The following is a 16,987-nucleotide window of genomic DNA, read 5'->3' as shown; positions in this document are numbered from 1 at the left end:
GATCAAAGCTCCAAAGGTTCCATTCTCTGTTTGCGATCTGTAAAATGGAGAATCTTTTACCTATGTATGTTTCGTGAAAAATGGCTTTGGTACGAAAAATATTTTTCATAAAAATTAATTTAAAAAAATATTTTTTAATACTTAAAAATATAAATATCTTTATATTTTAATGAAATTATTTAAAAAATAATTTACTTAAAAAATAATTTATTTAAAAAAATTAAATTTAATATTTTTATTAATCTATTTTCTAATTATATTGAACGCTAAAAAATGTGACAACAAATGAAGCATTGACTGACGATGATCGGCAAGGTCCACGGAGGTCTACTGGTGTTGAGAACGGTGAGAAATTGTAATAATTCACCTTTTCGGGATAACAGTGGTTACGTAGAGAATGCTGTAGTAAAGAGATGGGCGTTATTTGAGGTTCAGAGTAAGGGTAGTAATTAACTGAGTTACACATAAAAAATGAAGGGAAAAGTGAGGGACTATATAAGTGATAAGCCTTTTAACTTAGATAACGCGCTTTTGAGTGTAAAAAACTTAAGGGATAAATTCACGAGACTTATAGTGATCAAAGCGGATAATACTATTTAGTGGGTTGATACTTAAAAGAAATTGTCCAGGAAATGAAATTGTCAAATATTGATTTTGGGCTGGTTGATTTGATTTAAATACGTAGGTGTGTGCGGTGAGAAAAAGGGTAAATTGCTCTCAGTTTAAATGCTAATTTCATTTTAATTACTTAATTTAATTTATTAAAATAAAATCTATCAATTTTATTTTTATTTAAAAAAAATCCTTTTAATTTATAATAAAAAATTTAAAATTTTATTTTTTAAAAATTAACACTAAATTAATATTTAATCAAAATAAATTTATAAATTATTATTTATTGTTTATTTTTTATATAAAAATAAAAATATTGATAACATATCATATATTAGTAAAATATTATTTTAAAATTTAAGTTCTATTATAATTATATTATTATTTTTCTAGATTGTTATAAATTATAATAATAAATAATATATATAATTAATAGTTTTATTAATAAATTTAATTAAAATAAAATAATTTTATAAATAATAATGATTAATTAATTTAATAATAAAGATAAATAAAAAAAAAAGTAGAACCTACTGCATGAGGAGAACTTTTTGAGACGATTGGTACAATTTATTATTTTTTTTATTAATTTTTTAATTCGACTAATTTACCGACTCTTGAAAGTATGTTTTTAATTTTTATCTTCAAAATTAAATTTGAGTACCAAATTATTTCATTTTCAAATAATGAAGATCAGTAATTATCCTATAATTTATCCAAATTGTCATACTTGAGCCCTGCAGAGTTATCAAATTTACAAATCATATCCATTGGCATTGTGAATGAGGTGGGGCTACAACTTTCAATTTTCAAAACCCCTGAACCTATTTTGCTAAAGCTTAGTCCATCATCTACTGTCACTTAGTTAACGAACAGCTGATTCCAAAACTATGCAAGATATGGGGAAAATGTCAGATGAAAGTCAGAAAGCCAACAGAAGAATAATGTTCTCTTGATACACGCTTCTTTGGATAATTTTTTGATCCAATGGTGTAAAAGATTACTGCTCTAGATCTCCAATGTAGAAGTCATCAATCATGTCAAAAACTCTGGTAGCATGTTGTGGCCTGCGCATAGAATTGAAAATGAAAAAGCTGGTGAGGCAAACTGTCCAATTAAAATACAGTCCAATGTGTAACTATGACATAATCAGACAAGGGAATCAATAGAAAAATGCATTATTTAGATTTTTATGAGAACAAGTGAAATGATATTTTTTTGCTGACTGATTATGAGTGAGCTAAGTGGCAGTGTGAAGCAGTGTTTACAGATGGTCTGGAGTTGGAAGCCCAAAATAATTTCATCATTTACAATTGCCAAATAGCAAATTTATCCCATACCCAGATTGAAGCACAGCTAATGAAGGGCTTGCCAACCCCGTGAAAGTTTATCCTAATTGACTGAAACAATTTACTACAGAAATATGATCCTATTAGTATTGTCGATCAACATTGGCAAAGAAAATAACAGGACTAATGCGGACAATTGTTTGATGAATCCTTTTCTTTGAAATATTTGAGGGTATTGAGACGGAAATTTATTTCAGTTGATATGTGCATACCCATAAAATCCTTCAGTTGAATCATCCCCAGCGTGTGTTAGAATGGCATCGCCACCAGGGTGTTCTTCTACGTATGAGGTAACATCATACACCTGTCAGTCATAGAAGATGCAAGTGTAAGTAAGAAGCATCATCACATTATATCACACTAAAATGAGGGTCAGTTTAGAATTTTATATGGAGGACTGAACTAAACTAAGAAATACCTTATCCTTGATAATGATCCAACACTCAGCTCTATTATTGTGCAGGGATACTTCAGCTTTACTGTAAACTGTGTATGCCTAAGAACAAGAAATAGTTTATTCAAAACATATAGAGTTAATTAACACTTACAACTAGGATAAATGGTATTAGAAAGAGAAATAGAGGCGATTAACATCTTTGCTACATGGATCCTTGGCCTATCCCATCAGTCTTTGACAAATAATAAAATCACATGATAGCTTATATAACCAATGGTTACAAATTTGGGGTAACATATCAGCAGCCAATTTACAAGAATGCAAAGCGTATAGTCCTCAAGACTCATTAAATCTGGTCACCAAAATATGCAATGTAGATATCATGTTTATCATAAATAATTAACTTTAATATGTGTCAACACAAGCAGACTATGCCCTCTTTCTGGCTTGCTCTCTCCAGTGCCTAGACGCCATTTTTTTTTTTCTCTTGAATGATAGAAAGAAAACTAACTTTATAGTCAATGTGCAGTTAGTCTATGATTAAGAAGTTAGATCTAGTCTATGATTAAGAAGTTAGATCCTCACGAATGTTTTTAGCGCAAACAAAGAGAGCTTTGAGCAAAAAGGAAGCATGGGTCAAGCTCTAATAGCATGCACACATCCAGAATTTCAAATGCAACTTCATTTTTTGTCTGAGACAATGCCACTACTTGCATGGTTTATTAACTTTCAATTAAATAAAGAGAGGGCTAAATCCCTTATCCTTATAAGATGGATGATTAAATAAATTCTAAAACATAAAAATCTTTGAGAGTTTCAGAGCGCAGAATCTTTCAGTCTGACAGGTTGTGGGTTCCCCTGCAAGCAAATTGCGAACTCGAGAATGCAATGCAATTGAAACACTGAAATATTAAAATCATAAACTCTTTTAGGCTTGCTTTGAAGTTCCTACTATTACACGCACCTTCTTTTTGCTAGCACTCGAGTGCATCTTTTGTCTTTGAGCTGCATTGAACAAATATTTAACCATCAAAACATAGCAAAAGTACCTTCTCTGTCTCTGTCTATCTCAAAATTTAGCTTCTAATCAGGGACAAATTGGAAAGAAATAGGCAGGAAATAAAAGGAAGGAAAGGAAGGGAAAAAATACCAGATTTCAGATGTCGAGGAATCAAAAAGAAACCTCCCAATAAGACACCCAAAGCCAGCCATATCTCAGATTCAGCTCCTTCTACTGCATTAAGAACCATACTCACCCAAGAAAAAACCCATATCAAATGATACAGTACATGCAATTCATAAGCTTTCTGAAAAAAGAAAAATAAAATTTACTTTTCAATGTAAAAAAGAAGTTGAAATTTGCTTCGCCTTTTGCCCATTGCCCAAACCCAACAATAAAGAAAACTTATTAAACAGTATTAGAAAAGTGTACCTTCTTCAATGTATGATAAAACACTGAGTTTGGCAGCTGAGAAAACGAGAGAAAAGCGAAAGCGTTCCAAATGCAGATGCAAGTGTGAGTTTGCTGTTTGCCAGAGCGGAGTGTTCCTTAATTAATTTCGGCAGCATCGTTGTGTTTTCCTGTGGATCTCGTGCTGCACCTGGACAACCTGATCGTGGGCTGGACCTAAAAACTAATTAGTTCTATTTTGAATAAGCAAGGAAAATTTAAATCGGCTTGACGAATTTAAAGACCAATTAATTAATTAATTTTTAAAAAATTTAGGGACCTTATAATACTTTATCCTATATTTTATTTTCTCATTTAGAGTTCCCACTTATGAACTAACAATTTTAAGAATTATGTAATTTTAAGAATATTTTAGGAGAGACTTTTGATTTATTTCTCACACAACTAAATTAATTTTATAATTAGAATTGCCGAAGGATGTCAATTGGAATTACATAGACTCTCGAAAAGACTTCCTTTGAAAAAATTATTTGAAGAAAAGGACTTGAAATGAATTTTAACACAATCATGATCACTTTATTTTATAACTAGAAATTCACAATAATTCAATTTAATTATTATTATATATATATATATTTTTTTATAAATTCTCATACTTGAAAAGATAATAAGTTAATTTATTTTTAAAGAAATATAAATTAAGTAAAAAAATTATATCATTAGCATGAGATTTCAATTAAATTCTTTTCTTACATAAAATTTATTTTAAAAGAAGTCTAACATAGTGTTTAGTATAAATAAATTTTATAAAATTTATTTATAAATCTAAAATTTTAATATTTATTTTAAATAAGAATTCATTTGAAATTCTTAATATATTCCAATTCCAACTTGTAAAATCAGAGGTTCACATTCCTATTTTATGTAATTATATGTAATATATTCCAAAATCCATTTTCATAGTTCAATTTAATCAATGTTAAAAATGATTTGGAGATAAATTTATTGCTAATCAATGTTATAGAGTAATAGAATTTTGATCTTTCACTAAACCCCTTTTTGCAAAGAATTTAAATGTAATAATATTAAATTTAAATTATTTTAAAATATATCTTATTATTATTATTATTGAAACGCACCGTAAAAAAAACTAAAGAAAAGAAGAAAAACACTCCTCCTCTTGTATCAACATAATTAGCAATCTAATTAATTCCCTAATCTGTTGCCCTTTCGATACACATAACAATATGAAATGTGCATCACTAGACTTTGTTGATAAATACATGTGATTAATTACAGATATAATTAACTTTTTAGTTAATTAATATTGTTTAAAAATAATTAACAAGCTTCTGCAATTGTCGCCACCTTCATCACATGTTTTCTACCTATAATATATATAATAGTGGCCTAACAACAAGTATCCAAATTTGGTCTCCGGCTGCTACACTTCCTATCCTAGTACTAAGTTACGCTAACCCAGAGACAGGCAGAGGAAGGACCACTATTTATCAAACATGATTCACATGCTTAATTATATATTAATAAAAAAAAATCAATTAGTAAAGCATTACTCCTATATAAAATATTATAAAGAAATTAATAATGTTTATTTTAATTGATAATGGGTTTTTAAAAAATTGAAAGATATGGGTCTTTTTTTTTTTTCCTTGTAAAGTGATCCATTTATGCGATTTTAACACACACACACACACTCCCATTGTCTCACGCAAACATTTTGTTTATGAAGTCCACTAATTGACATTTGTCAGTTTGCAGCCTAGCTTTATAGCCCGCTGTTAGCCAAAACGTTGCGCATTTGTTTAATTTTTAGTAGCTCAATTTTTAGGTAGGGGTGACCATTTAGGTCAAATCAAACCGAATCGAATGAAATTAAATTATAAAAATTTAATTATTTATTTTAAAAATTGAATCAAATCAAAATGAATGAAAAATCGAATCGAATTAAACCATTTTATTTCTGTTCAGTTCGGTTCAAACCAATCGATTTTGATTTTTGATTAATTTTTAAATTTAGACTTAATTTTTAAGTTCTAATTTTGACTTTGATTTGAACCTCATAAATATTAATCAATGAAATTAAATAATTTATATATATAATTAAATATAGTTCATAAATTTCCCATAAAAATAAACCAATTCAAAAATCAATTCGGTTTGATTTGATTCGATTTAAATATATAAAATTATTATTCGGTTCGATTTAATAGATTTTTTTTCTCTTCAAAATCAAAATGAACCGAAATAATTTAAATTTTTATAATATAAAATCGAACCAAACTGATTAAATTTTAAAATCAAATCGATTGAACCGAATTAATTCGATTTGATTAGATTTTTTGATTCAAACCAAAATCTACTCACCCCTACTTTCAGACATATGCTTTAATATCATATAAGGAAAATGAATTCAGTCTTACTCTACCCTAAAAGTTAGGTCAAGAGAAGAGAATTTTTTCAAGTCTTATATACATCTTAAGTATCTCATTCTAAATTAATGTTGGACAACGATCTATGAAATTTTCCTTTCAAATTCTATTATTCATGGTTCAGTGTCAATTGAATGGCAATTTTGTAAATCCTTTCAAAATAATGCCTTTTTCCTTTCTTAAGTTTATTTCTTCCTTGCCGATCATCCCTCAATTTTCTCTTTACGTTTCAAATCCTTTCTAATTTTCTGGTTATACGCGCAGGATGTAAAACGACCCCGTTTAATAATAATAGTAATGACAATATAAAAGTAATGAAATGTTGGTAATAATGTATGTATATATTCTAAAAGTTTATAAAAATGTAAAAAGAAAAATGAAATATTTATAAAATTTTTGATTGATTTTGTAAAGTAATAATAATAAAATAAAATGAAGATAATAAAAGAGAAGAATTAGGTGCTTGGAGGAGTTGGCAAATAAGAACGTCAGCCCACGTGAAGTAAAGCCTGCAAGTCAAATCCTAGCCATCTTTTGTCTCTCCATCTCACAGGAGATAGATAATTCTTGGAAGTGTCCATCCCATTCCCACTAAATTTGTTTTGTACTATTATTTATTTTTAATGAAGAATCATTTATCATGTGTTTCAATCATTTTATTCCATGCCTAATTGATTGCCCATCAAATTAAAGAAATAATCAAGAAATTATCATAGCCATCAGAACCCCAACTTTTTTTCCCCATAAAATAATGGTTAATTGCATTTCTTGATGCTTAAAATTAAATTAATATTATCCTTTCCTAGCTAATATCATTTTTTTTATATATTTATATAAAAAATTTCATTTAACTAACAATTTTATTAGCAATAATGATAAAAAGATAGCAAGAGAGAATTATGCAATTAATGGATTTAATAATTAACCTAAGTTAATTATCTATTAAAGACATGAATCAGGATCATTAATCTAAATTAATAACCTATTTATTAACTTTTACCCAAAAAAAAATTATAGGTCTAAATTCTTATGCATTTTACTTGTGCTAAAATACTTTTTATTATAATTATAATAGATCAGATCTATTCACCAAATTATATGTGTGGTGAGGATTTTTCTTATATATATTTAGGTTATTATAGATTTAAAATACAATATATATGGTGAGATTTATCTATAAAATATATAAATTTTATATATTTATTTTGAATTATAATGAATCAAATCTAGATAAGAATGAACGATCTAATGTTTCTATTTTTTAAGGTTATGATAAATTCGTCTCTTAAAATATATTTGATAAAATATAAAATAGAACTACTTTTGGTAAAAGGTTTTGGACAAACACATAAAATGCTTTATTCTTTATTGTGCTAAGAATCAAATGCATTATTCCTTTAAATTAAGATAATCATTTCTAATAAGTGAAAAAAAATCCAGACTTTGCACATGATACACAAGGAAGCCAGATTAAGAAATCATTTAAGACTTGTATACAATATGGAATGATGCCTATGTATGCTATTATGTAGAATGTTGAATGATTAAACATTATATATATGCATTAACAAGCATTATTTCTTAGGAGAAATGATGTGATGTGATGTAATGTAATGTATTATATATGTATATGGTTTACACTCTACAATGACACAAATGTATGTAACAACATTCAAGATTTGATGAAGAAGATTTTAGATCATAAAACGTACCTCTTGTTGAAACTTGAAAGAAAGTATACCATTAAGTGGAGTTTGTAATTATATAAGATTTATATTATAGCCATTACGCAAATGAAAGGTTGCACAATCACACAATATGAAAAAGAAAAAAGAAAAAAAATCACAAAATTTATGCGGTTCAATTATTATGTTTACATTCATGAGTAAGATGAAATATAAAGTTCTATTATAATGAAAAAGAATAAGATATAATCACTCAAAACTCTCAAATTTTAACCTTAATGTATTTTTCGAATATCTCACAAATCTAAATAAATAGTAGAAAAATACAATATTTATATTGGTCTGTGTTCTTTGCTATCATCACAGATTTTATTTTTTATTCTAATTGAATTGCAACGCAAAATTTTTAAGTTGGATCACAATTCGAATTTATTAAAATATATTCAAAATTCAAGTCACAAAAAATAATAATTTCAAAGATTTTTTTTATAGAATTTTATTTGATGGACTGATACATAAATTATTAGATTATATGTATAATATATCATATATGATTTCAAAAGTATCTCTCATATGATCTCTTAAAGATCGATATGTACCATTTGTAATGAAACATTATTATGATTAAATAGAATATTATCATCATTTGATGAAGTTGGGTTGCTTGTCCTATATATCTAATTGGGTAAAACAAGGTGCAAGAAGAAACATCCATGGCATTTCTAATGTGTGAAGGATTCTTAATATGGAAAGAAGAAAGAAAAATAAATAAACAGTGAAGTCACACCAACTACAAGATTTCTTTAGTTTAATTAGCATTAGCTTTAATCATTCAATCAGGTTTGGTTATATTTTCTTTAATCATACTTTCAGATGATGAGAGGCTTCAGAACTTTAAAAGAGTCTCAGTGACAACTCTTTTATGGATGTTCTAGGTTAAGTGTTTGAGGAGATCTATTCACTTGGATTTAGATTGGACTTGTTTATGTTAAGTTTTTCCTGATAATTTATTAATATAAGAATTTTGCTTATATATATATAAGACACAGGCAATTGGGTGCTAATTGGAAACCAGAACAAGAGGAAAAAGAATGGCAAATATTAAAGCAGATATTGATGATATTTGCATATAATATGTTTGATTCCCATTTTAGAGAGACAGATAGATTTCAAAGTCCAACAATTACAGCTAGTGGGATTGACAGGTTAATCAACTAAAATTTTTTGATAATTAATTAATTAATTAATTAAAATTACTGGAATATGCTTCATCAACTCTATAATCCCTTTTCTTAATTTATTTTGCTCTTCAAATTACCCCTAGAAAAAATTTGAACATTAATGCATTTTTTTTTAATTTTAAATTTGGGAGTAGATTTCAATTTGTATTTACAAATTATATACTTGCACAAGTCAAATCTGGAGTGTACTTATATTATTAATAAAATGATAGACCTAATTAATATAGATTTAAAATATAAATTTATAAAATTTATATATTTAATAAATAAATCTTATTATATATTCTTTTAGTGTAACAAGATGTTACTAAATTATTAAAGTGAGCTTATAAAAGCAGACAAAAAATGGGACTCTTTTTCTTTGAAAAAGGAAGCAATCTCACATCAAGCTAAAACTAATACTAATAGACTAATTAACAAATTGATTTACAAGAACAGAAAAAATGACCGATTGGGCAGTGGTCACAATCCTCTTTCTTGAAAAAACTTTGGCTATGGGGGCTTTCCATGCTTGACGGCATGGGAAGTATCCACTACTAACACATTAAAAGAATATCTTTAACCACCCCACAAGTATTAAAAAGAAATCTTTAATCATAAATAAGAGTTGCCTGATGGAAAATCCCCACTCACTTTCTTCCTATATATACATAGAAGAACGTGTGCAAATCATTTCTTGAGCCAGCCAAGCCTTTGGTATTTGCACAAACCTTGGCCCTTTCTTTTTAAAATTTTTCAGATGTACTAGCAAAATACTTAAAGTCTTAGCTTGCAAGTTTTTGGACCAAAGGCTCTTGGAAGCAGATCGAAAATGAGTTCTCGCTCTCCAAAGAAGAATGAGATGATGAGAAGGGAAGATAGCAAGTCCATAGCCATAATCTTCAGATTTGCAGATTGGGTTGATATGTTACTTATACTTCTGGGCACTATTGGAGCTATTGGAGATGGCTTGTCAACCAACTGCCTACTGGTATTTGCCAGCCGCTTAATGAACAGCTTGGGCCATGGTAAGACCCAGCAAAATCAAGGGAATTTCTTGAGTGAAGTTGAAAAGGTTAGCGGTCAACTTTCTCTCTCTCTCTCTCTCTCTCTCTCTCTCTCTACCTAACATATACATTTTTTTCCCTTTTTGGCTTTTGTTAACAGTGCAGTTTATACTTTGTATACCTGGGATTAGCAGTCATGGTGGTGGCTTTTATGGGTAATTTCAAGAACTTTATATTTATCAAATATATATAAAGATGTTTTGCTTTGCTTTCTCAAGGCAAGGAGCTGTTTGAAAATGTAGTGACAAATTAAGTACCAAATGAATCCTTCCATTATTGGGCTCCAAACAGTATCCTAGAGCTCATGGTAGTAGTACTAGCTACATCACTGAAAGCATCAATAGAAAAACAAATCAAAGTCATTATTTTATGGAACCCTAGAATGCCCCAATCTTTGAAAAACTTGTATCATTTTTCGCTCCCATGTAAATGAAAATGACTAATTGTGGCTCACTGGAACCTATATAGCTGTAGCATATATACAAGTACTAAATCAACAGTTGATGACTGCAGAAGGTTATTGCTGGAGCAAAACCAGCGAGCGACAGGTTCTGAAGATCCGTTACAAGTATTTGGAAGCTGTTCTTCGACAAGAAGTTGGGTTTTTCGATTCACAAGAAGCAACCACTTCAGAGATCATCAATGGTATATCAAAAGATACTTCTCTTATACAGGAAGTACTTAGTGAAAAGGTAAAAGTGTTGTTCCCATCACATCTAGTTTCTTAAGCACTTAATAATCCAATAACATTTCGTTCTTGATCTGAACACAAAATTATACAGTTAATTTCTTCGAGAAATTATGAATCAGAAGTAACAATAATATATTTGACTGTATTATCACTTATCCTTGTTCCTCTAGCTATACTGGATGTGTTTTCCAAAATATGCAGGTTCCGAGATCTGTATCTATCAATTTATTAATGGTCAATTTCCACTTGATTTAATATAATCGATCTCTCTTATTTTTCAGGTGCCTTTATTTTTGATGCACGCATCTGTGTTCTTCTCAGGACTTGCATTCTCCACTTACTTTTCATGGAGGCTATCTGTAGTAGCCTTTCCAACACTACTTCTCTTAATAATCCCTGGAATGATTTATGGGAAATACCTTCTATACTTGTCCAAGAAAGCTCACAAGGAGTATGGGAAAGCAAACGCCATTGTTGAGCAGGCTCTGAGCTCCATCAAGACTGTTTATTCATTCACTGCTGAGAAGAGGATTACTGATAGATATTCAGCAATTCTGGATACGACATCAAAGCTGGGAATCAAGCAAGGCATAGCGAAAGGTCTCGCGGTGGGGAGCACTGGTCTTTCCTTTGCAATATGGGCTTTCCTTGCTTGGTATGGGAGCCACTTGGTTATGTACAAAGGAGAAAGTGGAGGAAGAATCTATGCTGCTGGCATTTCCTTCATATTGGGAGGACTGTATGTGGCTTTAATTCCTTGCATTATATTTTTCTTTTATATTCGTTTGAATTAAGCAGCATATACTATATATCCTTCCCAGACGTTGTTTAATCAAGTGAGAGATTTGGTGTGGAGTCATCATCAAATTAAATTTTCATGAGAAAGTTAGGCCTAGTAAGCCCATGAAACCACAATTCCCAGAAATAGATCTCCTTTACTTTCCACAAAGTGGTTGATGAAAGTAAACACCCCACTTATATTTTGATGATGATGGATGATCATCAACTTATATTTTAAGTTGTCTTTACACTTTGTGTTACGATGATCAACTTACATTTTGATGGAGTTAAGTATATATTAATTACATCAACAATAGTCTAACAAATTAATTAGGTCCGTTTATCACCTTAGTCAAAATGTGGTTTCCATTTCTAAAGTGCCTTTATATTTAATAATAAAAATTTCTAATCAGAATAAAAGTTTGATAATTTTCTATATAACTAATTAGAAAAAGACAATTATTTAATCATTAAAAATGTCTAATGCAAAAAAAAAAAAGCTGTTAATTTTCTTTTTTCTATAAAGTGTTTCAAGATTGCCTATACACAAATTTATTTTTTTTAAAGTAAGATATTTTATTAATAAAAATCAGAAAAAGCTTAACATAAAAATCCTACAGTCTATACACATATATGAGAGCATGATTTCAACACTTTTTTAATTTTACTAAATTAACAAGCTTTATCAGTTTATTGATGTAAATATAATATTTTTTTTTTATAATTAGATTTGACTGAAACTCGAACAAAATACTTTACACCTTTGGAAATTACTCAAGTATAAGAGCTAATTCATTGATCGAATACATAATATTTTGTATCTATTTATTTTTATTTTTTAACATTGAGGTTTTTCTTTTCTTTAATTTGTCTGTTTTGCCTCCTTTCTTTAAAGAGCCGTTTGATAATTTAGAGGGTCAAAGAAAAATTGCTCCTAGCTATATATGCCTAGGAATATAAACTATTTGCGGTTAATAACAAAGATTAAATTGTGATTTTCATCAAAGTTTATATTAAACTAGTAAATGCGTGTAACGCAGATCCCTTGGAATGGCACTTCCTGATTTGAAGTACTTCACAGAAGCTTCTGTGGCTGCTACACGAATATTCCACAGAATTGACCGAGTTCCAGAAATTGATGGTGAAGATGCAAAAGGACTTGTACTAGACAAAATACAAGGCGAAATTGAATTCCAACATGTCCAATTCACATACCCATCTCGTCCAGATTTCACTGTCCTCAAAGACTTCAGCCTCAAAGTTGAAGCAGGAAAAACAGTAGCCCTCGTTGGTGCAAGCGGAAGTGGAAAGTCCACTGCTATTGCATTGGTGCAGCGATTCTATGATGCCAATTGTGGATTTGTGAGGATTGATGGTGCTGATATAAGAACACTGAATCTGAAATGGATAAGAGGAAAAATGGGTCTTGTTAGTCAAGAACATGCACTATTCGGGACATCAATTAAAGATAATATAATGTTTGGGAAGCTTGATGCCACTATGGATGAAGTAACAGCTGCAGCTACAGCTGCAAATGCTCATAACTTTATAAGGCAGCTTCCAGAGGGTTATGAAACAAAGGTAACTTCAACTTTTTTTTGTCTATTAATAGACCTATTCAATTCAGTTTAAATCTAACATGCTTTAGGTGTAAAAGGTTGGAGAACGAGGAGCACTTTTATCTGGTGGACAAAAGCAGCGAATTGCCATTGCTAGAGCCATCATCAAGAACCCTGTAATTCTCTTACTTGATGAAGCAACGAGTGCTCTTGACTCTGAGTCAGAGTCACTAGTCCAAAAGGCTCTTGATCAAGCCTCCATGGGAAGAACCACACTGGTAATTATCACTGGCCCCACTTATGATGAATGCATTTAGCATTATTGTTTACCAGTCACAGGTACTTTAATATATCTAACTAAGCTTGGCATTGAAACATCATCAGGTGGTTGCCCACAAGCTCTCTACAATTCGAAATGCAGACCTCGTAGCAGTCGTTGACAATGGACGCATTATTGAAATAGGTTCACATAATGATCTCATTAACATAAAAAATGGCCACTACGCAAAACTAACAAAATTACAGAGGCAGTTCAGCTGTGATGACCAAGAAGAAAATCCTGATCAAGCACGTTTTTCTTCTGTTTCAATAAGCAGTCCTGGACAAATAAGCACAGGAAGATCAAGTCCAGCTATTTTTGATTCACCATTACCTGTTTTTGACAGCACAAAACCTGTATCTCATCCACCACCTTCCTTCTCTCGGCTTGTCTCTCTGAACCTTCCTGAATGGAAGCAAGGCCTGGTGGGAAGCCTCTCAGCTGTAGTGTTCGGTGCTGTACAACCTGTGTATGCCTTAACCATTGGTGGCATGATTGCAGCTTTCTTTGCGCCGAGCCACGAGGAAGTGCATACTCGAATTCGTACTTATTCTTTAATCTTTTGCTCACTTTCCTTGATTTCCATCACTGTAAATCTTGTACAACACTACAATTTTGCTTATATGGGCGAAAGGTTAACCAAGAGAATCCGATTGAGAATGCTAGAGAAGATCTTGACTTTTGAGGCAGCTTGGTTTGATGAAGATCAAAACTCTAGTGGGGCTTTATGTTCAAGATTGAGCAATGAGGCCTCCATGGTTAAATCCCTCGTCGCGGACAGAGTTTCTTTGTTAGTTCAAACTACTTCTGCAGTTACCATAGCAATGATCATGGGGCTAGTAGTGGCATGGAAGCTTGCACTTGTAATGATAGCTGTCCAGCCCCTCACAATTCTATGTTACTATACTAGAAAAGTTTTGCTCTCTAGTATCACAGCTAATTTTGTCAAGGCACAAAATCATAGTAGTCAAATCGCAGCAGAAGCAGTCAACAACCATAGAATTGTTACTTCATTTGGAAGTGTGGAAAAGGTACTTCAACTGTTTGATGAGGCTCAAGAGGAACCAAGGAAGGAGGCAAGGAAAAAATCATGGCTAGCAGGAATTGGTATGGGATCTGCTCAATGTCTAACTTTCACGTCATGGGCTCTAGATTTTTGGTTTGGAGGAACTTTAGTGGAAAAGAGAGAGATATCAGCTAGCGATGTGTTTAAAACATTCTTTATTCTGGTAAGCACTGGAAAGGTTATAGCTGAAGCAGGAAGCATGACTTCTGATTTAGCCAAAGGTTCCACCGCAGTGGCATCTGTGTTTCAGATTCTTGACAGACAATCTCTAATACCAGGTTCTTCCCATGTAAGTTACAGTTTTTCTTTTCACCGATCACTTTTTCCAAGTTAAATTTTGTCGATTAATTGTATGTGCATTTACACTTTCTTTCAGGCAGGGGATGGTGCTAGTGCTGGAACCAAGCTAGAAAAAATAAGAGGATGGATAGAGATGAAGAAGGTTGATTTTGCATATCCAAGGAGGCCAGAGACCTTAGTATTGCACCAATTTTCTTTGGAGGTGAAACCTGGCACAAGCGTTGGACTAGTAGGGAAAAGTGGGTGTGGAAAATCAACAGTGATCGGATTGATTCAAAGATTTTATGATGTTGAGAAAGGTTCAATTAAAGTGGATGGAGAGGACATAAGGGAACTAGATGTTCACTGGTACAGGAGGCACACAGCGCTTGTAAGCCAGGAGCCGGTGCTATATTCCGGCAGCATCTGCGACAACATTGTGTTTGGAAAGCTTGATGCTTCTGAGAATGAGGTGGTGGAGGCTGCCAGGGCCGCCAATGCTCATGAATTCATTTCGTAAGTATTCAAACTTGGCATTTCATTGAAGTAGCAATTGCGGTAATTATTATATGAACCAAATTACTGTCGTGCAGATCATTGAAAGATGGGTACGAAACAGAGTGTGGGGAAAGAGGAGTACAACTATCAGGAGGGCAAAAGCAAAGAATAGCAATTGCAAGAGCAATAATTCGCAACCCAATGATACTATTACTAGACGAGGCAACAAGTGCACTTGATGTGCAATCTGAGCAAGTTGTGCAGGAAGCATTAGACCGAATCATGGTGGGAAGAAGCACCATCGTGGTGGCTCACCGGCTCAACACCATCAAGAAGGTAGATTCCATTGCTTTTGTTGCAGATGGGAAGGTGGTAGAGCGAGGAACTTACAGTCAGCTAAAGAACAAGAGAGGTGCCTTCTTTAACCTAGCCACGCTTCAGACCTAGATGTGTGCATAGATATGCTAGCTATTGTAACCATCACCAATAAGTAATTGTACCAATGTGTGCAAATGTCAGGCCAAGGGAGGGCTGGGAATGCTAAATTAATAACTAGAATTTCATTGTAAATAAGAGAAAACCAACTATAGGCAAGCGGTTCTTGTGTCCAGTATACCTCAACTCAATTAAGTTTTTATCTCAAAAATTTATTAGGATCGACTATATAAATTTTCTTTATCCATTCTAAACGATTTTAGATTAAATTTTTGGAATTGTGTAATATCTCGTGTCCCAATATAATGTGAAAAATAAAAACTCATGTAATTTGTGGATTTGAAACTGGATCAAGCCAAACTCAACAAAATTTTAATCAAAATGAAGGCTCAGGCCCACATCAATAAGGGCAAGGTTTCATAGGAATCGAATTGCTAATTGTGCAGCACTCTTTTTCCTTATAGAAAGTAACATCTGGGTTTAGTGCTTAATTTGATTACTAAAATCTGCTGAAATAAAGTTAGGAATTCGAAATTAATACAGGAATACACACCCATTCTATAAATATTGAAGAGCTATCACCAGAAAAGCAATTAGGATTTAGGCCCATTTTGTGTAAACCATTTCATCCATTTAGTCATGGTGTGATAAGAACAAAAAAATTAAATAGCCAGTTTGGATTGAGGATTTCACCATATGGATATAGATTTGGATTTGAACTAATATCTTGTTTAGATATTCTAGATAAAAATAAATTTAAATTGGATTCAAATTCCATATATTTATAACAGGCTTTAAAATTAAAGATTTAAAATAACTTTTTTTCAACTTCATTCTACTACAATCAAATATATCAGTGTACATTATATCATAATTTCTAAATATTTTTATAAATTTTTTTATTAGTTAAATTAAAAATTTATAAATTTATAAATTTTAAATTTTAAATCAAATATTTGAAATCCAAATTCTTAATTCAAATTTTAGAATTTAAACGCAGCCTTACATAATTTTAAACTCTTATATAAATATAATAAATCTCAAATTATATAAATAAAAAAAATTAATTTAAAATCTCTCTGCTCTCTATATTTTCAAAAATAAAAAAAAATTAATAAATCAATCAAGCTATTGTCAACAAAATCTCAAAATCAAGTTTATTTATTTAT

General features: G+C 31.0%; 2 protein-coding genes across 3 annotated transcripts; one reads left to right on the top strand and one right to left on the bottom strand.

The window, feature by feature from the left end:
- Positions 1-1,312: 1,312 nt before the first annotated feature.
- LOC110638825 (cytochrome B5-like protein) lies at positions 1,313-3,922 on the bottom strand. Of its 2 annotated transcripts, none has more exons than XM_058146009.1 (6): positions 3,791-3,922; positions 3,509-3,665; positions 3,323-3,363; positions 2,380-2,457; positions 2,174-2,265; positions 1,313-1,679 (listed from the first exon to the last, which is right to left on the bottom strand). In XM_058146009.1, the coding sequence occupies exons 2-6, from the start codon at positions 3,606-3,608 to the stop codon at positions 1,613-1,615; spliced, it is 378 nt and encodes a 125-aa protein (XP_058001992.1). In that variant the 5' UTR covers positions 3,609-3,665; positions 3,791-3,922; the 3' UTR covers positions 1,313-1,612. The 2 variants fall into 2 exon arrangements, with proteins under 2 accessions (XP_058001992.1, XP_058001991.1); XM_058146008.1 differs by having other exon boundaries at positions 3,509-3,609; positions 3,791-3,895.
- A 5,692-nt stretch (positions 3,923-9,614) lies between these two features.
- Positions 9,615-15,988, top strand: LOC110638821 (putative ABC transporter B family member 8). Its single transcript, XM_058146006.1, has 9 exons — positions 9,615-10,199; positions 10,292-10,346; positions 10,705-10,883; positions 11,164-11,621; positions 12,703-13,243; positions 13,320-13,499; positions 13,606-14,895; positions 14,983-15,401; positions 15,479-15,988. The coding sequence occupies exons 1-9, from the start codon at positions 9,957-9,959 to the stop codon at positions 15,828-15,830; spliced, it is 3,717 nt and encodes a 1,238-aa protein (XP_058001989.1). The 5' UTR covers positions 9,615-9,956; the 3' UTR covers positions 15,831-15,988.
- The last annotated feature ends 999 nt before the right edge of the window (positions 15,989-16,987 follow it).

Source organism: Hevea brasiliensis, chromosome 4, assembly GCF_030052815.1.
Source record: "Hevea brasiliensis isolate MT/VB/25A 57/8 chromosome 4, ASM3005281v1, whole genome shotgun sequence".
NCBI lineage: Eukaryota > Viridiplantae > Streptophyta > Magnoliopsida > Malpighiales > Euphorbiaceae > Hevea > Hevea brasiliensis.
Note: the sequence above shows the minus strand (reverse complement) of the source record. Positions and strands in the feature narration are given on the sequence as shown.